At 35.1% G+C, this 22,856-nt stretch overlaps 5 protein-coding genes across 8 annotated transcripts in view; 4 read left to right on the forward strand and 1 right to left on the reverse strand.

The window, feature by feature from the left end:
- alpha-Cat (catenin alpha) overlaps nt 1-22,856 on the reverse strand; it is a 48,301-nt gene that overhangs the window by 9,436 nt on the left and 16,009 nt on the right. The gene's annotated exons all lie outside the window — the stretch shown is intronic.
- LOC146538716 (esterase FE4-like) lies at nt 1,639-4,242 on the forward strand. The gene is made up of 3 exons (XM_085187311.1): nt 1,639-2,318; nt 2,499-3,745; nt 3,953-4,242. Exons 1-3 carry the CDS (start codon nt 2,145-2,147, stop codon nt 4,140-4,142), a joined length of 1,611 nt encoding a protein of 536 aa, XP_085043437.1. The 5' UTR covers nt 1,639-2,144; the 3' UTR covers nt 4,143-4,242.
- Nucleotides 5,856-10,048, forward strand: LOC146538717 (esterase FE4-like). Its single transcript, XM_085187307.1, has 4 exons — nt 5,856-6,456; nt 6,649-6,791; nt 7,544-8,790; nt 9,838-10,048. The coding sequence occupies exons 1-4, from the start codon at nt 6,390-6,392 to the stop codon at nt 10,007-10,009; spliced, it is 1,629 nt and encodes a 542-aa protein (XP_085043433.1). The 5' UTR covers nt 5,856-6,389; the 3' UTR covers nt 10,010-10,048.
- On the forward strand, nt 14,090-17,363 carry LOC146538718 (esterase FE4-like). 2 transcript variants are annotated; one of them, XM_085187308.1, is made up of 3 exons: nt 14,090-14,317; nt 15,624-16,876; nt 17,089-17,363. In XM_085187308.1, the coding sequence occupies exons 1-3, from the start codon at nt 14,138-14,140 to the stop codon at nt 17,273-17,275; spliced, it is 1,620 nt and encodes a 539-aa protein (XP_085043434.1). In that variant the 5' UTR covers nt 14,090-14,137; the 3' UTR covers nt 17,276-17,363. The 2 variants fall into 2 exon arrangements, with proteins under 2 accessions (XP_085043434.1, XP_085043435.1); XM_085187309.1 differs by lacking the exon at nt 17,089-17,363 and having other exon boundaries at nt 15,624-16,880.
- Nucleotides 19,570-21,584, forward strand: LOC146538719 (esterase FE4-like). The gene is made up of 2 exons (XM_085187006.1): nt 19,570-20,900; nt 21,258-21,584. Exons 1-2 carry the CDS (start codon nt 19,570-19,572, stop codon nt 21,445-21,447), a joined length of 1,521 nt encoding a protein of 506 aa, XP_085043132.1. The 3' UTR covers nt 21,448-21,584.

The following is a 22,856-nucleotide window of genomic DNA, read 5'->3' on the forward strand; positions in this document are numbered from 1 at the left end:
CTTCACGCTGTATTCTGCACATAGCATTATAGTAGGCAGATGGAAACAGAGAACCTAGTGTTAAGACACTTAGCTTACAGTCGCGTTACACGCGAGTGTTCCTGCATCACGACTGGCTTCAAAATCCTATGTTGATATTTGTAAAGTAACTCAATCCTCCATCTTGGGAGTTGAATCGATAACTCAGACGCTAGCTAGGCTACCATATAAAGAAAATAATAAGGAGTGTATATTTTAAAGATTTATAAAAAATGTTTGGTTTAGGCTGTAGGAAGCTAAAGAAACATCGCGAGATGTAGTATTAAAACACTCCATAACGTCGACTGAATATTTAAATAAAAATCAAGGCATAACTGGCGGAGGTCAGGACAGGATCTAAGCATTACAATTGGAAAAATAAATATAATATATGTATCTTACTTTAACTAAAATATCTTTAGCCCATACTCTCCTTCTACCTATACTAGATTATGCCGATTCATGTTATTTAGATGTGTCTCAGCAACTGCTTGGTAAGCTTGAGCGCCTTCAAAACCTTATAATAAGATTTATCTTTGGATTAAGAAAACACGACCATGTGTCACAGTACCGTAGTCAACTTAAGTGGTTGTCAATAAAACATAGGCGCTATTTACATTCCCTCACACTCCTTTATACCGTCCTTTACCATCCTATCACTCCACCGTACCTCAAGGAACGTTTCAAGTTTCTAGGGTCGGACACCCAACACTCCCAACCCCTCCGTTCCCGTAATAACAACTTCCTTGAAATACCTTTGTGCCGCACGAAATGCTATGGCGATTCCTTTACTGTGATGACAGTAAAACTTTGGAATGAGCTGCCAGTGGAAGTGAGACGGTCCCAATCGGTTGGGATATTTAAGCGGCGTCTTAAGCAGCACTATCTCAAAGTAAATACCTGAACTGACATTTTTGCTTAATCCTTTTATTTATTTGTATCTTTATTTGTTACGTATATATACGTATATTTGGTGTATCTAAGTATGTATGTACGTATGTATGTATATATTTATGTATTTGTATGTATGCATGTATGTATATATTTGTTTGTATGTATGTATGTATGTATGTATGTTGTGTATTTATCAGTGTATGTATGTTTATATGATAAATAACGTATTTATATTTAATAGTATCATATTTATTATCACTTTTTGCACCTTTTCGCTGTCTTTTATGTAATAAGTCCTTTCAAATGGTTGCCTGTAAGAAATCGCTTTTAGTGATAAGGCCGCCATTGCACTTTGTATTGTCTTTCTGTAATTATTGTTACTCTACTGATTCTTTGTTTATTTTAGTGCAATAAAGTATTATTATTATTATTATTATTATCTTTTGATTTATGTGTTTATATATAAGCTTATGTGTCACTCCTGGATTTGCCTGCGTAAATCGAGGTGAAATATTATAGATATTTCATTAAATCTCACTACAAATCTTTAATATTATAATTAGTCTCTATAAATGTTACAATAAGAGATAGATTTAGTGAGATTTTTTGTTAAATTTTAATAAGATTGAAAATTTTAATAAAATTAGTGTTGTATTTATGGTAACTCTACTCTCGTAAGTTGCCACGCAAGCGATGATGAACAGGGATGAGGTCCCCTCCTTACCCCCCACGGCGCAGGTAAAATGTTAAAATCATCAATTGTCAGCAATATCAGTAAGTACATAAGATAAAGGCTATCAGAGAGAGGTACTTCAGATGCCTTACGTGGAAAGTAGGAAACATACGCCCATTAAAATCGAGCGTGATCATTCTTACTGGTTTTATATATTTTTTTTCTTTTATATTAGTTTTTTTCCGTTCCCAAAGGAATTTCAAGAAATTCTTTTTCAGTGCTCCCCTACTTTTTTACATAGATAACATGACAAAATCGACCTTGTTATATTAAATGGGAAGCGCTTGTTTTATAGAGTTATAAATGACAGCTTATGTAAATAAATTGAATTTTGATCCCCAATTGCCACTGCCCTTTGAATTTGTAAATTATTCATACATATGATATTGTTACTTATGAAACGGTTCGTACGAGATTTGATTCAGTATATTTCCATGTATTGCACTATAAATGTGGTGATAAAATGGTGGTTTATTTCTGAATACTGGACATTCTTACCATGGCACTAGTGGTGTGCATCTTACTGTGTTTGGGATTGACCGAGGGTATGGTCCGTTTGGATCCCCTGGTCGATGCCCCGGCCGGTCTTATCAAAGGACTTATAGCAGATGATGCAAGTTATTCCATGTTCCTTGGAATACCATATGGGCAAATCGGTGAAAATCCGTTTGGGGTAAATATAAATAACATTTTGATTACATACTAATTGCGTACTGAGTGGGTTTGTATGACATTTGGCACTTATTATACATAAGCAAATACAACATTTGTAAAAATCAGATAGAATAAGCAGATTTTTTAAAGTTAGGACATTTTATGTTAATAATCATATATTCTTTATTTTATTTAATAGGTCGCTAAGCCATACCCTAAATTCAATGAAACTTATAATGCCTATGAAGATTCACCAACATGTCCACAAATGTGGCTAGGGAGTGCCATGGGGTCGCTAGACTGTTTACGTATAAATGTATTCGTTCCATCATCAGCCAGCAGTAGAAATAAGCTGCCCGTACTTGTTTGGATTTACGGCGGGAGTTTTAATAGTGGTTTCGCTAAAAAGGAACATTACGGACCAAAATATTTGTTAAAGTACGACGTTATCTTTGTCAGCTTTAACTATAGAATTGGACCGTATGGATTCATGTGCCTCGACACACCTGATGTCCCTGGAAACCAAGGTTTGAAAGATCAACTTTTAGCATTACGATGGGTGAAAGAGAATATAGGTCCATTTGGAGGTGATGTTAATAAAATCACATTGATGGGCGAAAGCGCTGGTGGCACTTCAGTCGACTTTCATCTTTTGTCCAAACATGAGAAATTGTTTAATAAAGTTATTATACAGAGCGCTGCCGCCGTTAAGCCGCAAAGTATTATTGATTCAGATTTAACTGTACCGTTGAAAATATCTGAACAATTAGGATTTAGAACTGATAACGTATCAGAAGCCTTAGACTTTTTAGTAAATGTTGATCCAAAACTAGTCGTAGCTGCTTATAATAAACAATCACTTAGCTTAAGGCCTTGTGTGGAGAAGGAATTCAAGGACGTTGAAAGATTTGTACATGATTATCCATCAAATTTAGATGTTCCTAAGGCAAAAGGCATGCCAATACTCATTGGCTTTAATAATAACGAAGGTTTAGCAAGAGATGCCACTGAGCCTGTTGGCTACTTCATGAAAGAAAGCTATATTAAAGATTCATTGAAATACGCGTTTGATTACGATGATCACTTCCAAACTATGGAGGATTTAGTCAGACATTTTTACTTTGGGGATGAAGAATTAACCGAGGAAGTAAAAGATAAAGTTCTGCAATTCGAAACTGATTATTTCTACGCATTCGCATCGCAGTGGACAGCAGAAAAGTTGCAATCACAAGGGGCTCAAAACGTTTACCAATATCTATTTTCATATGATGGCGGTAAGAATTACGTAAAAAATAAGAATAATATAAAATATAAAGGAGCCGCACATGCTGATGAACATGGATATTTATTTGATATGGATGACAATGTAATTGTAAATGAATTTGAACATGATCAATTAGTATCTAATCGTATGAGAGCGCTTTGGACTAATTTTGTCAAATACGGGTAATGTAGTCTTTTAATTATCTCTCTTGTTTGTAGTCTACAATACAATAATACTTAAGAATCGAATATTATTCTGAAAGAAATTTAAGATCTAAATGACGTCAAACTTATGTACACGTACACAATGATTATGAAAATATTATCAATATTATTTTAAGTTTGTTCGTTTAGCAACAAATAAACAAGGAGAGCATGTTTAATTTACAGAGACCCAACACCAGAGACATCGGAGTTACTACCTGTGAAATGGATTCCGATAACTAATGACACGATCAACTACTTGGACATCGACAGTGACATATCGATGAAGAAACGGCCTTTCAGCGAAAGAATGGCCTTTTGGGAACTATTTATAAGAGCTAATAGGCAAAGTCTATCAGGATCTCACCACAACTGAGCGCTATTTCGAAGAATACATCATCAGATAACAAAAATATATGTGTTACATAATTAAGCACAATTTAATTATTTTATCAAATAAATCATATAAATATTTATTTCAGTTTTTGTTTCGTTAATCATAGTTGTAACTGCCAAGTCAAATTCAAGTCACGTCAACTTCACGTATTTTATATGAATAATAGAAATTTTAGATTTTCACTTCAATATATTCATCAATCCTATTTAAATTTAAAGGTGAAATCTACGTATTAATTAATATATTGTTTTTATAAGTTCATTAAATACTTTTAATGGTCTGATAGATGGAAGATGTGGAGTGTAAGAGGATTCCTTAAGAGTGGATGACGGAAATCTCTTTTTTTCTTTATCTTACGCCCAAGTTTCTGTAAATAGTTTTATCTATTACTTACCTACCTATATGTATATGTAATTATAAATGTCAACTTAAAATTGTTTAATCGTGTTCCATAGTTTTAGGTAGCATATTCGTTCGTCTAATATATTCATTTAAGTTCTAAATTCTTTCTATTGTTAACTAAACAATGACTGTAACAGTCTATTATTTATTTAAGTGTTACTTATATATGCGATATGGATTAAAATTATAAAGTTACATTTGATTTTCTTAGGTATAAATAATACCTACTAGATATTTTAGAAGGAGAAGTACCCGCCGCATCACGTTGTACGGCGTAATATACTGGTCATTATCGTTACGAGACATTTTAATATAGTCTGGCAAACATGTTATTGATAATGGGAAGCACGCGCGGCAAATTGCGCAGAAAGCGTATTTTGATGTCTGCACATAGACACCCGCTCACGCCGGACCGATTCCCCGTAAGGGCTCGCGGGGAATCGGTGCGGGGTGCGAACGGGCTACGGTACAGTCGAGCGCAACGCTATCAGTTCATTACTATGAAATATGAATATAATATCATATGATAGCATATCATATATACGGAATGGCGTAGTAGAGCATATTTATCTAGTAATATTATAATAATTAGTAAAAAACACCAAAGCAACATGCAAAATGAAGATATGGATAAGCAAATTGAAAAATTCAATAAAAAACTGAATTAAATTATTATAATGAGGCCACATACAAATCTTCTCAATCCAAATTCAATAAAAAAAGTAAAATTTAAAAAGTAAATTTAATATATAAAACATGCAAACAAATACAAGATTTTGGCGTTAGGCAACATGCAAAATCAACTTTATGGTAGTAAGTAAATATTTTTTTTAATAATGGAAATAGAAGTTTTAACAAATAAATTATGTTAATAAATTATATCTCCAATTCAATCAAAACTTTATTACCGTTTTATTTAAAGCGTTAATTAATGCATGCAAGAAAGTAAAAAATAAAAATTAACAAATAATAAAGCAAATAATCGCAAAGAAGGCACTTTTGTTTACAATTAATTATATTCTTGTTTGAACAATATATTGTGTGAGCTCGATTGTACGTTTGAAGATGTGTGGGTGCGAATTTCCTGTAAAGACGTAGCGCTCACACTGACGCAAACGGTAAACTATGGCAAAGGGATACCGCACTCTAATTTTTTGTACCTTAAAATTTATTGAAATAATTTACCCAATATTTTTTTTTATATAATCTTTAAGAAGTTTAAATATTGCCAGATATTTCTTTATTCACATTGCATAGTATATAACCTTGTATTAAGCATACTGAATGTTTATGTTGTACATAAGTGTGTATATAGTATATATACATTTACGTAAATATCATGTGCCATTAGTTATATAAGCAGAAGCTTAGAATTGATTAATTATTTATTGACTCAAAAATGTTATTATACTTTTCGGGCTAGTCTTGATTTTATTCTCGACAACAATGTATGGAACAGCTGATTATTTTGCGATATTTAGATATCCTCGTAAAATTTTCGTTTTGTATAATTAACTACAACATAAACATGATCAGATATTTTAATTATCGTATACGAAATGTGATTTGCTAAGCGTGAGGTAAAACAACATAACAGGGTAACACTAATCGAACGCTCTCTGCGCATACTTATACTGCGCAATTTGCCGCGCGTGCTTCCCATTATCAATAACATATTTGCCAGACTATACTTGAATTTTAATAGAAAGAAACTTTTAGTATTACCGTGTAAATTATACAATTTTGAAAAATTTAATTATTTAATTCAATTTATACCAGAAAGTGGTTTTAGTTGACATTTTATCACGTATATTAAATTATATTATGTTTGTTCAGTTTCATCTCACCATGCGAGCGGTGTGCTTTTTACTACGATTGGGATTACTCAAAGGTATGTTTGTTTTCCGTTGAGTTCCGCCACTAAACACGCCATGCCTCCTGAGTGTCTTGACACTAGGTCCCTCTGCCTATCCTGCTGTGTGCGGGATACAGTGTGAAGCTGATTTAATTTTGATCGATTTGTATGATTGATATGATATTACTTATACTGTTTTGTTTATAAACAATCTAATCGTGATTCTAGAGATTTTCCTGAAGAACGTGCAGTGCTGGGAACCCCTGGTGGAAGCCCCGGTCGGTCTCATCAGAGGATTGAGATCGGATAATGGAAACTATACCATGTTCCTCGGAATACCTTATGGTCAAATTGGTGATAATCCATTTGGGGTAAATATGAGGTTTTTTATAATATCGTCCTTTTTTTCTTGAAAAACATGTATATAAATTCTCATGTAATATTAGAGACATTGCACGGAGTAACTCAATATCGTAATTTATTTCTTACCTCTCAAACATAGTATAAGTATCATTATTAAACATTAATCTATACATATAATAACAAAGATAAAATGACAGGTCTGTACATTAAATATATTTACAAAATAATAATTCAGAGGGGTTTAGGAATAGTGGATTTGGACTCTATTAGTCCAAATCCACAAAAAAATTGTCTGTTTGTCTGTTTGTACACGCTAATCTCCGGAACTATTGGACGAATTTGAATGAAATAATAATATATTTTCTTTTAAAAATCTGGATACTGATGTGGAACCTTAACAGCCTGTCTAAACTATAAGAGATATAAATATACTGCCTTGGGAAAAATTTAACAACATGACAAATAATTTCCACTCACATAACAAAAATGAACGTCTAGAGTACCTGACGTGGAACCCTAGCAGCCCATCTAATCTCTAAGAGATATAAATATAGCGTCTTAGTAAAAGTTGATCAACATAAGCGGGCAAAGCCGGGGGCGGGCCGCTAGTTGCAAATATAAATTAAAATACATTATAACAATAATGTTTTTTATATGACAAATTAGATTCTAATTTTCTTTTTTATATTATTTTCTTTGTTTTCTGTGACTCTTGTAATTTATTTGAAGTTGTTATATTATCAGTATAAATGTATTGCAGGTTGCTGAACCGTATTCTATATTTGTAAACACTTTCAACGCAACCGACGATCCACCAGCTTGTCCACAAATGCTAGGAGACACTGCAATAGGATCATTAGACTGCTTACGTCTAAATATATTCGCTCCGTTACCAGCGAACAACAGCAATAAATTACCGGTGCTTGTTTGGATATATGGCGGAACCTTCAATACTGGTTTTGTTAAGTACAACCATTTTGGGCCTACATATTATGTCCGAAATAACGTTATTTATGTAAGTTTCAACTATAGGACTGGGCCATATGGTTTTATGTGCCTCGACACACCTGATGTCCCCGGAAACCAAGGCTTGAAGGACCAATTGTTAGCATTACGATGGGTAAAAGAGAACATATGCTCATTCGGAGGTGACCCTAATAATATAACAGTAATGGGCGAAAGCGCTGGCGGTATTTCTATCGATTTTCACCTAATGTCCAAGCAAAAGAAATATTTCAATAAAGCTATTATAATGAGCGGTGGTGCGGTAAGGCCGTTTAGCATTATTGATGCAGATTTATCTGTACCACTAAAGGTATGTCAACAATTAGGGTTTAATACAAGTAATGTATCAGACGCGTTGTTACATTTGACAACTGTTGATCCAAAAACAGTAATGGATGCTTATACTAAAAAATCAATTAGCCTAAAACCTTGTGTGGAAAAGGAATTTGAAAATATTGAAAGATTCATAACCGATTATCCATGGAATTTAGATGTGCCAAAAGTAAATGGTGTGCCAATACTCATCGGATTTAATAACAATGAAGGTTTAATCAGATATTATAGACAACCGGCTGGTTACTTTACGAAGAAAGACTATTTCAGAAATTCTTTGGAAAATATATTTAATTACGACAATAACTTTAGTGAAATGGAGAGTTTAGTTCGAAATTTCTATTTTGGAGATAAGGAATTGACAGAGGAACTAAAAGACGAAGTTCTAGAATTTGAATCTGACTATTTCTACGGATTCGCGTCGCCGTGGACGGCTAGAAAGTTGCTATCACAGGGGGCTGAAAAAGTTTATTTATATTTATTTTCATATGATGGCGGCAAAAATTATATAAAAAATAAATATAACATACAATATAAAGGAGTTGCACATGGAGATGAACTGGGATATCTATTTGAAATGGATAACAATAAAATAGTGAAAAATGCTGAGTATGACCAATTAGTTAGTGATCGCATGGTAACGCTTTGGACTAATTTCGTTAAATATGGGTAAGATGTATTTTTTGACCATTGAATAGCTTACATCCATATACATATACTAGCGGCCCGCTCACGGTTTCACCCGCGTGAACTATGTTATTATAATTTCTGTCTCCATGACTACGTCCTAGTGACGTCTATGCATAATTTGAGACTCCTAGCATTTGTAGTAACGAAGTTTCATACAAACTTTCGACCCCAAAAACAACCCCTTAGAAATCGAATATTGCGAATTCCCGTCTTAGCGAGCACCTACGTCCTATAAGTAACTCCTATGCAAAATTTGAGATTCCTAGCACTTGTAGTTTCTGAGATTTCGTGATGAGTGAGTGACCTTTCGATTTTATATATATAGAAGATAGATAAAACTCTTCCGTTACATAGGCCCCTATTTATAAATAGTTGTCAAGTTCTAGATCGACCCTGAGGTGCCATTTATAAATACGGGCCTGAGTAACTGATCCATATAACGCACAGACAAAACTATTGACATAAACAAAGGAAATAGACAAAATAAAATTCCCGAAAATAGAAAGAGGAAAAGGCGGTATTATTCAAATTTAAAATATTCCTTATTCAAATAGACTATTATAAGCACTTTTCAATCGTCGAATGAACATAAAAACAAAAAGCCAGCACCGGTTCGGAAGGCAGTTCTGCTGAGAAGAGCCGGCAAGAAACTCAACAGTTACTCTTTTCAAAGTCAATGGTATAGTTTAATTTAAATTACATTAGCTGGCAGCTATCCTGCATGACATTCAATAGACATTAATTCCATATATGTTTATCCTCTAATTATGGAAATTAGGTCGCGCGTAGTCGATTTTTTTATGAAGCGAGGAGTTGAACTAATGAACTTCATGAAATTTAAATATTGATGTTCAACATTTCCTTTCTTGACTGTTCTAAATAAATAAACGTTTGTGGGTTCTAAATTCGCAAATTTGAGCGAATAGCCAAGAACTGAGTATTTTGACGGGATAAAGCATGAATATGAAAAACAATTTAAATTTTGTGTAAAACATGGAAAGTAAAATGAAACTTTAAATTCTACAGAAACCCAACACCAGGGACGTCGAACTTGCTACCAATAGAATGGATACCAATAACAAATCACACGATGAACTATTTAGACATAAATAAAGATTTATCACTGAAGAGACAACTCTTCAGTGACAGAATGGCTTTTTGGGATATTCTTTTTAAAACTTACAAGCTAAGAATATAATAGGATAACCAGAAGTAATCCTAAGATTTTATAATGATCAGTGGCGGACTAAGGGGGGGGCGACGGGGGCGGTCCGCCCCGGGCCTCGGGTCCAGGGGGGCCTCCAAATGGTGCAAATTCCCTTGATGAAATCCTAAATAAGCCCTTGAAAAAACGCATAGTATCTACTTAAGAGGAAGTTTGAGGTTGGAGGGGGCCTCCAATAAACAAATAAGTACACGGATTAGTGCAGCCTGTATCGGTAGTTTACATTATATTAATTAAATTTCTTTTATCTTTCTAATGTCCATTTAATTTGCATGTGGTTCCAGTTTCGTAGTTTTTTACTTCAAGTTCCTAGGGCCTCCAGACCGACGTCATTTTATAAAAGTTTGCGTACTCACTAACCTGAAAGTGGGACCCTTCCAGAAGTAGCGCAAAATAAAGGTACATTTTGATCTGGGAGGATGATTGAGCCATTAGATTGGTTTGGGTGCTTATAAGGGGTCTTAAAATAGTCCATAAATAATATATGTAAAATTATAGCGTAATTTTTCAAAGTGGTTTTGGAAGTCAAAAGGCAGTTGCTCCATTTAAAAACCGCCATCCGCCGCTAATATGGAACGCAACAACGTGTCAAGTACGAACACTGCTTAAAACGCTAGTACCCAGACAGAAACTCCGCTTTGCAACGTGGAATATTGGCTCTCTAACCGGACGATGCAGAGAACTCGCAGATGTACTTATAAGACTTCGGGTCCAGTGTGCTTTCCTCCAGGAAGCTTGCTGGAAGGGCAATAAGCCTCGCAATAACGGACAGGGTACCGCCTTATATACACCGGATCACCCTCAGGTAAAAATTGTGTGGCAGTAGTTCTTTCTGAAGAGCTTTAGAACTGGCTTCTTGAAGCTGATGGTCGCTGCAATAGCTTGATGCGTATAAGGGTGCTGATTGAAGGCGTAATTACAATTAAATCAGTGCCTTTGCGCCGCAGGCCGGCTGTAGCGTGTCCAAAAAAGAGTCATTCTGAAAGCAGAATGAAGAGGTTCTACTTGCTATACCGTCTACCGAAATGGTTGTTTGTTGTTGGGGAAGACTTGAACAGTCAGTAAGGCTGCTGAGCCGTATGAACATGTTCACGGAGGATTTAGATACGGACTTCATAATATAGAGGGAGAAAATATTCTGAGAACCTATATTGCGTGTGATCTGACCGTCGCGAATACGTTCTTCCAAAAGAACCCTCAGCACGGGATTAATGCCAAGAAGAAGTAGAAGAAGTATACGTATTTTATCCCAATATTAAACAGTCTTTAGGACGTCTGGCAAGAGTAAAGCCTACGTAAAGGGTTACACCAGGATTATAATAATCAAAAATATATTTAAATATGAGCGTTTTTACTTTAACGTAGGTGAGCGTGTACCTTAAATTGGCGCTATCTTTGAAAGGGCCTCACTTTCAAGTTAGGAAGTACGCATACACTCTTACCTACTTATTAGACTAGTAATCTTCGAAATTTCAGCTTTACTAAAATGACGTAGGTCTACTGGGCTCCTGGGATCTCAGTCTATTTTATTTTATACGCGGAACTAATATTACTATAGCGTGTGAACTAGCTCATGATGATAAATTATTATCTATATTGCAACTAAGCTTATGATGGAAGCTTCAGATGACGCTCTGGCTCTGGCTCCTAGATAATGTGGTAGAAATTTGGGGGGGGGTATGTGAGTGTCAAGGGGCCTCATTCAACGACACCGCCCCGGGCCTCCGACGGGGTTAGTCCGCCACTGATAATGATGTACTTTAAATTTAATGAATGGTAAAATTAAAAATGTACACTCAATGAAATAGGAGTTTTATTTAAAATATAGTTCACAGGAACTAATGAAATCTCTTCGAGATAGAAAAAATCTTGTTATGTTGGAGAGACCATAAATCGAGAAAGGCTAAACTATATTACAACACACTGTACCAGCAGTTAGTCATGTCTTACAAGGAGTAGCCAGAGCGGACCTGGACACCTATTATTAAGATACTCCGTTCCCATTAAGACAGTTTCGTTCCCCATTTTCCGCCAAATTCTGGGGCATTTCTTACACGATATAATACACACACCAGCAAAATTAGAGGAACACACAAAAAAAGCATATATTTTTTTAATTACTAGATTTTCGTGTATGTTTTTCAGTTCATTTAAGTTTTGTTATTCAAAATGAATATGAGACAACAGAAACTAGGGTTGAACATTATTTATTTATAAAAATACAGAAAAAAAAAACAAATTTGAGAAATTTTGAATTTTACGATAATTTTTTAAAATCAAATTTTCTTTGCAAAGGTTATTAACAATCATTATTAATATCTTGTTTTGCTTCCGCGGGCACTTAATAGAGCTCGAATACGTTTGCCCATGTTTATAATGACATTTTTAATCATTTCCTGGGGCAAATTGCCTCACTCTTCAATCAGCGCCAATTTTAACTCTTCAATATTCCTGGGGGATGGAATTTTCTTCTGTAGTCTTCGTCCAATCATGTCCCAGACATGCTCTATCGGATTCATGTCTGGAGATCGTGCTGGCCAGTCCATTTGGGTAATTCCGACTTCATTAATGTAATCACGAACTACGCGAGCAGTGTGGGGCCATGCGTTATCGTGCATAAATATAAAATCTGGGCCTATAAATGGGGCAAAAGGCATTACATGAGGTTCCAAGATATCGGTTATGTATCTGTGTGCAATAAGGGAACCGCCATCAATTATGACTAAAGTGGTGCGGGCTGTTAAAGTTACGCCACGCCACACCATGACAGACCCTCCACCGTATGACACTGTTTCGGTAAAATTTGCTTGATTATATCGTTCTCCTCGATACCTCCACATCCTTTCCCGTCCATCGATGAAATTCACACAAAACCGGCTTTCCTCAGAGAATAAAACAGGACTCCATTCATCTGACCAATGTTGGTGCTGACGAGCGAACAATAATCTTGCAACTCGGTGACTTACCTTAAGTTTAGGCGCTTTGGCTGGTACGTATGACTTTAAACCAACTTCATTAAGCCTTCTTCTTATCGTTTGTTCACTTACACGCACGCTACGCACTTCTTCCAAGAGATTTCGGGTCTGAACAGCTGTTTGACGACGATTTCTCAAAGTTTGCACCCTTATAAAACGTTCGTCTACGGCACTGGTTGCACCATTTCTGCCTTGTCCCTGCCTCCGCACATAAGATCCTGTCTGTCTGTATCGTTTCACATTACGGTGGATCACAGATACTGATACACCCAACATTTGACTCACTGAACGGTATGTGTGACCTTCCTCTATCAATGTCACAGCTCTGGCGACTTCGGTTGCAGGTAAATCACTCATTTTGTATGCAATACAATGTTAAACCTCCAAACAACAACAACAAAATGAGTTAGGGCCACCATTGACTGCATAAACAAACTTCTTATCGAAAACACTTAAAAGCGCTGACTGTCAACAAACACTTAAAAGGGTATATTTTCTGTTGCATTATTGAAAAATGTCAATATGTCTCAAAATGTAATATTATACGAGAGTAATAGTTTAAATAAATGAACTACTTGTACTATTACCCACAAATTGCAAAAAAAATCCTTTTTTGTTTGTGTTCCCCTAATTATGCCGGTGTGTGTATTATTATTAGCAAAGGGAAATTATAGAAAACTGTACTAAATTAGAATAAAATATTAAATAATTCTAAATCCATTTTAGATATTATTTCAAGTGGGTTCTTATTTATACACTTGGTTTTCTTTACCTTCACGCTGTCCTGCATATGACGCAGGCAGAGGCTACCAAGTGTTGAGTAGCGTATTCAACGCGGCGATTTGCCTTGTGAAAGCGACAAAATGTAAATAATTTATTCTCTCCATGAGAATCGAATCCACTACTCTCGCTTTTACAGTCGGAGTTTGTCCTACCGCGCCAAAACATATGTAACATAGAAATAATGCAAATGGCTTCGAATAAAAAAATATATGACCGACGTAACCTCTGGAATAGTTATCTGATTGGAGATATCGAAGTTATCATCGAATCATCAAAGATAACAGGTGAGTGAAAATTACTTGGGTGAGGCGTTTAAAGAGTCTTTCGATTTGATGAATGCAACATGTGGAGCATCAACTGTCTTCTGCTCTTGGTTATTGGGTTCGCCCATGGCAGAATGAGATTAGATCCTTTAGTGGATACGCAACAAGGATTGATCAAGGGTATGAAAGCTGATGATGGCGACTATTCCATGTTCCTTGGAATACCTTTTGCTAAAGTTGATGTAAACAATCCTTTTGGGGTATGTATATTCAATTTCAAATCATTTTATTCAAAATAAGAACCGGTTCTGGTGTACCGGGTCAGCTTCCATGTATAAACAGGGCAGCTGAGCAAAGCTGAGCTGAGCTTTGTTTACGTGAGCAAAAAATAAAAATAATTTAAAATTTAATTATTCTTCCGAGCGTGCCCAATTTTTCAAATATTGCTTGGAATTTCCAACATTACTTAAATTGGCTTATCCTAGAAAAGAGTACTTATTGATAAAAACTAAGATAAATATATTACCTATAAATACTGATCTAAGTACATCTTTTATTGTTTAACATGTTGCCAAAATGCCTTCAAACAATTCAACATTTACTACGTACAAATCAAGATTAGTTTAGAAAACTTTAAAGTGTTAGTAGCATTCTTCTATAAATCCACATTTTGCTAATAACTCGCTTTCTGTCTATGTATATGTACTTTTTATATGCTTCTCGCTGTTTCCCACACATAGCAGAGTAGGTAGAAGGAACCTGGGAAACTAGTGTTAAGACACTCCGTTCTCGTTAAGACACTTCCGTTCCTGACTTTTCCTCAGATCCCGGAGGCATACCGTGTTGAGTAGCGGAACCCAATGCTGCGCTTTGCGTAGTTACCAGAACAAGGAAATAAAAATATTTAATTCCTCATTCTGGTAACTTGTCGCACCTTTGTGCCCCTAAAGTACTAAAATATATTTTGTATTAAACTGACTTTCACCTGCGGCTTCACTCTCGTGATTAAATAAACTGAAGAATTGTGCATGACACATATATTTACTGCGTGCCAGATGTAACTCTGACTGCAATATCAATGGGTCACGATTATTTTTAATTCACACCAGTGGTTTCAGGGAATCAACGAAACAACCTCTATGGATTAATAACATCAGTATATTAATGTAGATATTATAATATAACGAGCGGCCCGCTCGCGGTTTCACCCGCGTGAACTATGTTATTATTAATTTCTGTCTCCATGGCTACGTCCTAGTGACGTCTATGCAAAATTTGAGACTCCTAGCATTTGTAGTAACGAAGTTTCATACAAACTTTCGACCCTAAAAACAACCCCTTAGAAGTCGAATATTGCAAATTCCCGTCTTAGCGAGCACCTACGTCCTATAAGTAACTCCTATGCAAAATTTAAGATTTCTAGCACTTGTAGTTGCTGAGATTTCATGATGAGTGAGTGACCTTTCGATTTTATATATATAGATGAAAATATTTAATTGAGCCTGAGTTTGAGTTTGAACTTTTCTCTTTATTTTTTTTCTAATATCCATGTAACAAACATTACAGGCTGCATCACCTCATCCCGAATTCGAAAAAGTTTTTGAAGCGTTCGACGATTCCGCCGTATGTCCGCAAGTCGAAGAATTCAACAACACCATAGTGGGATCACTGGATTGCCTAAATTTGAACGTGTTTGTTCCGAACAAGGCGAGCTCTAAAAATAAATTGCCAGTTTTGGTTTGGATTTATGGCGGCGGATTTCGTATAGGGTTTGGTAACAGATACTTGTACGGACCAAAATATTTGATTCGCCATGATGTTGTGGTTGTTTCTATCAACTATAGACTTGGGCCTTATGGTTTCATGTGTCTGGACACACCGGAAGTGCCCGGGAATCAAGGTTTGAAAGATCAGTTGCTAGCGCTGCGATGGATCAAGAACAATATTGCATCATTCGGTGGTGATGCTAACAAAATAACGATAATGGGTGAAAGTGCTGGCGCTGCTTCTGTTGAATTTCATTTGATTTCACAGCAACAGGAAAAATTATTTAATAGGGTGATAATGCAAAGCGGTAGTGTTTTTGCTCCGTGGGTGATAGCTGAATCAGATTCATCGAAACCTTTAAAAATTGCTGAACATTTAGGTTTTCAGACAGAACATTTGCAGGAAGCACTGGCTTTTCTAAAAAATATAGATACAAATTTAGTCATAGCTGCTGCGTCCGAGTTAAACTTAGGTTTTAACGTATGTGTCGAGAAGGAATTTGAAAATGTTGAAAGTATATTAGCAGAACACCCAACTAATATCGACTATCCTAAAGATAAAAATATTCCCATATTATCCGGATTCAACAATCGCGAGTATTTAATGATGTATGTAGATAAAAAAGCCGATGATTTTAAGAATTTAAAGGTTTTTAACAATTTAGAATTGTTATTTAGCTATGATGAAGAGTTCCAAGATATGGAAGACATAGTTCGACATTTCTACATTGGAGATGAAGAAATAAGTGAACTATTGCGTTGGAATCTTACCGACTACCAGTCTGATTATCATTTTAACTATCCCGTACAGCATAGTCTACGAAAGTTTCTTAAAAACGGAGCAGAAAATGTGTATCAGTATCTGTTTTCGTACAGCGGTGGGCGGAATTTCGTTAAGAAGAGAATGAATATATTAGACGTCGAAGGTGCAGCTCACGCGGACGAGCTGGGATATTTGTTTGACTTATCATATGATAAGGCACAACCGTCTGAGGATGATAAACGCGTCATCGATCAAATTACCTCTCTTTGGACTAACTTCGCAAAATATGGGTAAGTATATTTAGTAGCAATATACTCGTACATCATCGTTTTATTGATTGGCATCACGCAGTAGCCTGATTATTTTTAAATTTTAGTTTTTTTTTACTTTACTTTCTATCCTGGGTACTTGTTTTACGTTATGATTTAGGTCATCCCATATTTTTTTACCGCCCATTAGGGAGTAAGTGATAAAATAATAACAAACGAATTATTATTTCTAGAGAACCGACGCCTGAAGAAGCAGCGCTTGTGCCAGTGAAATGGATACCTACCACTAAAGATACATACAATTATTTAGACATCGATTTTGAACTGAAAATGATTAAGCGACCGTTCCACGGTAGAATGGCGTTTTGGGAGCTGTTCTTTAAAATAAATGAGAACAAATTGAAAGGCAAACGTTTATAATATAACTAAATTGCTTCAAATGCTTCATGATGAAATAAAATTTTTACAATTGTTTTAATAATTTCCTAAATAAATAAATTATATTTTACTGGTGTTAATTTAAACATATTTTATATGTAGATATTATAAATTACTTAAATTTAAATTTAAAATTGTACGATAATTTATTTTTCCTTTATTATTTTCTCTTGGTACACACTGACACGTTTTAATTCGTTTTAATAATGTAATAATATAGCATAGCATTTTTTCTAATGTTACAGTCCTAAAGAGGATATCTTTCATAATTCAATTAATTTTGTTATTTTATAATAAAAATACTTTTTTAATTGAAAATAATAATTTAATTATCGTTTATTGATTTCATTTAATTAAAAAGCATAATTTTAATAGGAAACTACTGTGAATAAAAATTTAAAAATATATAGAAAATCTGAACAGCTTTGCTCTCAGCAAGCAATAAAAGTAACAATTCGATCTAATTACTTGCCTTAGTTATAATTTTTATTTTATTTACATAACTTTAATTGGGATTCATTATGTTCATTATTCCTTATGTATATTTTTAACTTGCACTTACCTACACCGCCCTTATGGATGGTCCACTGAAAATAACTAAGAGTTGTGTATGACACATGACCCATTCTATTCTACTCCCGTATTTTTAATCTGTGATATCTTCTATTAATAAATCAGCTTCACGCTGTATCCCGCAAACAGCAGGGTAGGCAGAGAGGCTAGTGTTAAGTTCCCCACTTTCTGCCGAATTCTGGAGGAGTTGCGTTGTATATTAATTTCAGATGGAACATGTTAGTCGTTTTATACTAATTACCTATATGTACTTGTAAGTTCATTACATAACAAATGAAACCGTTAACATTGACATTATCTCAAAATATCTTAAGATAACAGATCTTAAGAATTCTTACAAATCCGTGTCAGAGCACTCTTAAACTTAGTAACAGCAAGATGTGGGGAGTCGGCTGCCTTGTGATCCTGACTCTTGGGGTAATCCAAGCCAGGATACGGCTAGATCCTTTGGTGGATACCCAGCAAGGTTTGATCAGGGGTCTGAGAGCTGATGATGGAGATTATTCCATGTTCCTTGGAATACCTTATGCTAAAGTTGACGGGGACAATCCTTTTGGGGTAAGTTTTTGATAAATTGGGAATATAAATATTGAAATTATATATCAACGTATGTTAAAGATCGTCGCAACTGTTAAAAATTGTCTTATGTTGAATTATTGTACCATCCGTACGTTTAAAGTTATACGCAAAATAGTTTTTTTTATTGTGTTCATTTGTGATTTTTTAATGAAAATATTGTTGAATGGAAGTTAAGTAATATATTATGTAGTCGCTGGCACTATCCCGTTAATGACGTGACGGAAACAGGTTGTGTTGTATTTGGAATATATCGGAAAATTACATTTTTTTTATATTAAATTTATTTTATATATCAATTATTTGATTAAAAGTTGAAAGTACTATTTTGTTAACATTAAATTTAAGTAAAGATGCCGCGTCATATTATACAGGGTGTCCCAGGAGTCAACGATAAAACGAAACCAGGTGATAGACCAAGTCGTGACAGTTATGAGAAAAATATAAAAAAAAATCTTTGTCGTGTATTTTTCATATTATATTGATTTTAAAAAATATCGGAAAAACCGACACCCTGTGATGGTTTTTCAAGTCCCAGAACTACAAATATTACTCTTTCTTCATTTTTTTTTCTGTAATGTAATCATGAGTAACCCTTCTGTGAATTATAGTTTAAGATTAAAACATACCTGCATCAGTTTTCAATAAAATGTGGTGTTTTTGCCAAACATTAAATTCAAAATATTTACTACACCAACTTTAACCGACTGTACTATAAAAAAGATGTACTACACTGTTTTTGCAAGTAACTTTAAAAGTTGGTGCATTTAATCTGGATTCCGAAATGGTACGACACTTGCTGGATTACTTCTTTGTTGAAGAGAGAAAAATCGAAATACACGATAATCGGGATGACGTTGAGCGTTTTGGTATCTTTTCCGATACATTCTAGCTGCAGCATTTGCGTTACATAACCATCCTCCATGAATGAAATGCATATTGGCAATGTGTCAAAGACCGAGTATGTGGCCTGCGAGAGCTCGGACTCGAGCACTATTCTTATAAGTCCTGGGCCAGCCCCTAAGTCGGATAAGCGTTGCCTGGGCTAAGTGGCGGGAGGTCATTGGTGTGGTATGTGATCGCTGGATACCGTCCAAACTCTTATCCGGCCAAGGAGATCATGAGCGATGCCTCCAGACTCGTGCATGACGGATCCAAGGTACCTGAACTTTTCCAACATAGGGGCTGGCCCAAGACTTATAAGGATAGTTCATTCAGTACCTTATCCGAAGTTCGACCAAGTCTTCGAGGCTTACGACGATTCAGTTGTATGTCCACAAATCGATGAAGTTACTCTAGACTTAGTAGGAAAATTGGAATGTCTCAATCTGAACGTCTATGTTCCAAATAAAGGAAGCTCTAAAAATAAACTGCCAGTATTGGTTTGGATTCACGGCGGCAAATATCAAGCAGGTACTGGACATAAAGGTTTATATGGTCCAAGATTATTGGTTGGACATGATATTATTCTTGTTTCTATAAACTACAGATTGGGACCCTATGGTTTCTTGAGTGCCGATACACCTGAATTTCCTGGAAACCAGGGATTAAAAGACCAGAGATTGGCCTTACGATGGGTCAAAAATAATATTGCAGCGTTCGGTGGTGATGTCAACAAGATTACTATTATGGGTGAAAGTGCTGGTGCCTCGTCAGTGGAGATTCACTTGATTTATCAGCGAGAGAAGCTGTTTAATCAAGCCATAATCCAAAGTGGCAGTGCGTTCGGTCCATGGGTCATTGAGGAAGTGGATATATCAAGACCTTTGAAAATTGCTGAACGACTAGGATTCCAGACTGAAAATTTATCAGAAGCTCTGGATTTCTTAAAAAGTGCTGACTTTAGATTAGTCGTAGGAGCTACGTTCGAGCTGGGTATAGAGTTCAGAGTTTGTGTTGAAAAAGAATTCGATAATGTTGAAAGCATACTGATAGATTATCCAATCAATATGGAGTATCCGAAAGTAAAAAATATACCCATTTTGTCTGGTTTTAACGACCGTGAGTTCTTATTTAAGTATGGAGACAACCAAAAATCTGATTTGTTTAAGAATGTAAACGTATTTAACATGAAAGATTCGTTTAATTACGACGAAGAATTCCAAGAAATGGAAAATATAATGAAACATTTCTATATTGGAGAAGAGGAAATAAGCCTTGAATTACGTTCGGAAATCATCGATTTTGCATCAGATTACAACTTTAACTACCCAAACCAGAAAAGTGTGGCAAAGTTACTTGAGTATGGTGCTGAGAATGTGTATCAGTACTTATTTTCATATGACGGTGGCAGGAATTTCCTTAAGGAGAGAGATAACATTACCTTGAAAGGCGCAGCCCACGCGGATGAACTGGGGTATTTGTTTGACATAATGGAGAATAAGGCGCAACCGTCAGTAGCCGATCAAAAAGTCATTGATAAGATTACAGCGCTTTGGACTAATTTCGTAAAGTACGGGTCAGTAATCCATTTTATATTTTTGTTACACATTCGTACAGGTGACATTGTACGAACACAAAATATATTTAGCAAAATGCTTTGTCTTAATACTAGAGCGAGGATTTATTCTCCCGTATAGGAATTGAACCTACAACCGTTGGTATAACAGTCAAATGCTGAGTGAGTGAGAGAGTGACTCACTGGAGAGTGACTTTTGCGGGAACTAAGTTTCGCATTCACGTTCAATAACGGCAGTCACCAGAGCTCAGTCACACACTTATTGCTCAATAGAAACAAATGGCCTGTCTTATTACTAAAAACAATTCATCACAAAAAATCGATATTCTAATATTTAATTTTATTTAAATTTTCCAGAGACCCCACACCTGAATTATCTGAACTCCTGCCAATAAAATGGCTTCCCATCACCAAGAATTCATACAATTTCTTGGAGATCAATGCTGAACTGAACATGATCAAACGTCCGTTCTACGACCGTTTAGCATTTTGGGAACTATTCTACAAAATAAATGAAAACAAATTGATAGGGAAACATGAGGATTGAGGAACATTAACATTTTTTAGTATATTTTCCTAAGATTTCACTTATTTTATTTTGTTTGCACTTTTAGTATTTTCAATACACATACACATTTTTCTTATAATGTACATCTTGTATATAAACATACATATTAAAAAATATATCTTTTCTTATTATTCCGTCCTTCACTCAGCATGACTTTAAGATGTTAAATGGAAAATCATGCCTTTTTCCCGTTAGACAAACTTAAGAGTTCTCTCTTAGTGTTCCTCTTCACTCCCTAACGTACTTAAATGCCAGAGTTTCTAATCTAACAAGTTTCTAAGTCTAATTTTCCTTGGGAGTTTACGAATTAAATATCCAAAAATTTCGAGTTAAATAAAACTTTGAAAAAAGATTATTTTATTTAGTTTTGTAATAAACGTTAATAACTTGTTTCTTAAAACTTACGAATTTTTAATTAATCTAAACAATAGCTAAAGTTTCTAAATACATATTACATTTAACTGTTCCTATTTAGTAATAGTAATTTCATAAAAATCCAAGGTAATTACAAAATTTTGCACTTGATTTTGGAATTAAAATTGCTCAATCATGGAAAATCGAACCCACAACCATCGCACACACGGCACTGTGCAGACGTAACCTACTGTTAAGAGTTACGAAACACCATTCTGGTAATTATGTGGCGGAACTTAGCGCCTCTCTTAGTAATCTGAATAATATCATCTCCCCGCCCTAGTGAAACATGGTAGACATAAAGAATAAATAACATTGTGTTGAGTGGCGGAACTGAACGCCGTCGCGCCTTCTGTCGCTACCACAGCGAGAATGGAACCCACAACCATCGCTGACAGTCTTCAACTGCGACAAAATAACATTATTTAATATTGATTAATTGTCCTTGACATCTAAAGCTAACTTAATCTAACGACTACCATAATAATACGTTAAGTTTCCCCCCTGCATTTTTTGTTTAAATGTTAAAATGTCAAAGGTCGATAGGTTGAATAAATCATTTTTTAGGGTTCCGTACCCAAAACGGTAAAACGGGACCATGTTATGAACCGTGATAGCTAGACAGTTGAAATTTCCACAGGTGATGTACGAGTATCGTATTTCTATTCTTATCTACTACAAACAAAAAACAAAAACTTGAGAGCCTGCATGTACCAAACGTGATTTTTTACCGTCTTTTATAGATAATGGTACAGTACCAGGCGTGCGCGAGGCCTATTCGTAATTAGACGGTTTATTTTTTAATTTGTTTTTTTTTTTTCAAATTAGGCGTAAGTCAAATGTTAACTAGGTTTCGGTTACTTAATCTGTGAAGTTTTCAAGGTTATATTGTAGTGTGTAGTGTGTTTGGTGAGTGTATAACTCTATGATAAGGAGATATTGAATTGACTGTTGTTATCAATATTTAGTTAAGC

Source organism: Heliconius melpomene, chromosome 6 (assembly GCF_056956725.1).
Source record: "Heliconius melpomene rosina isolate 202511_hmr_F chromosome 6, ASM5695672v1, whole genome shotgun sequence".
Taxonomy (NCBI): Eukaryota; Metazoa; Arthropoda; class Insecta; order Lepidoptera; family Nymphalidae; genus Heliconius; species Heliconius melpomene.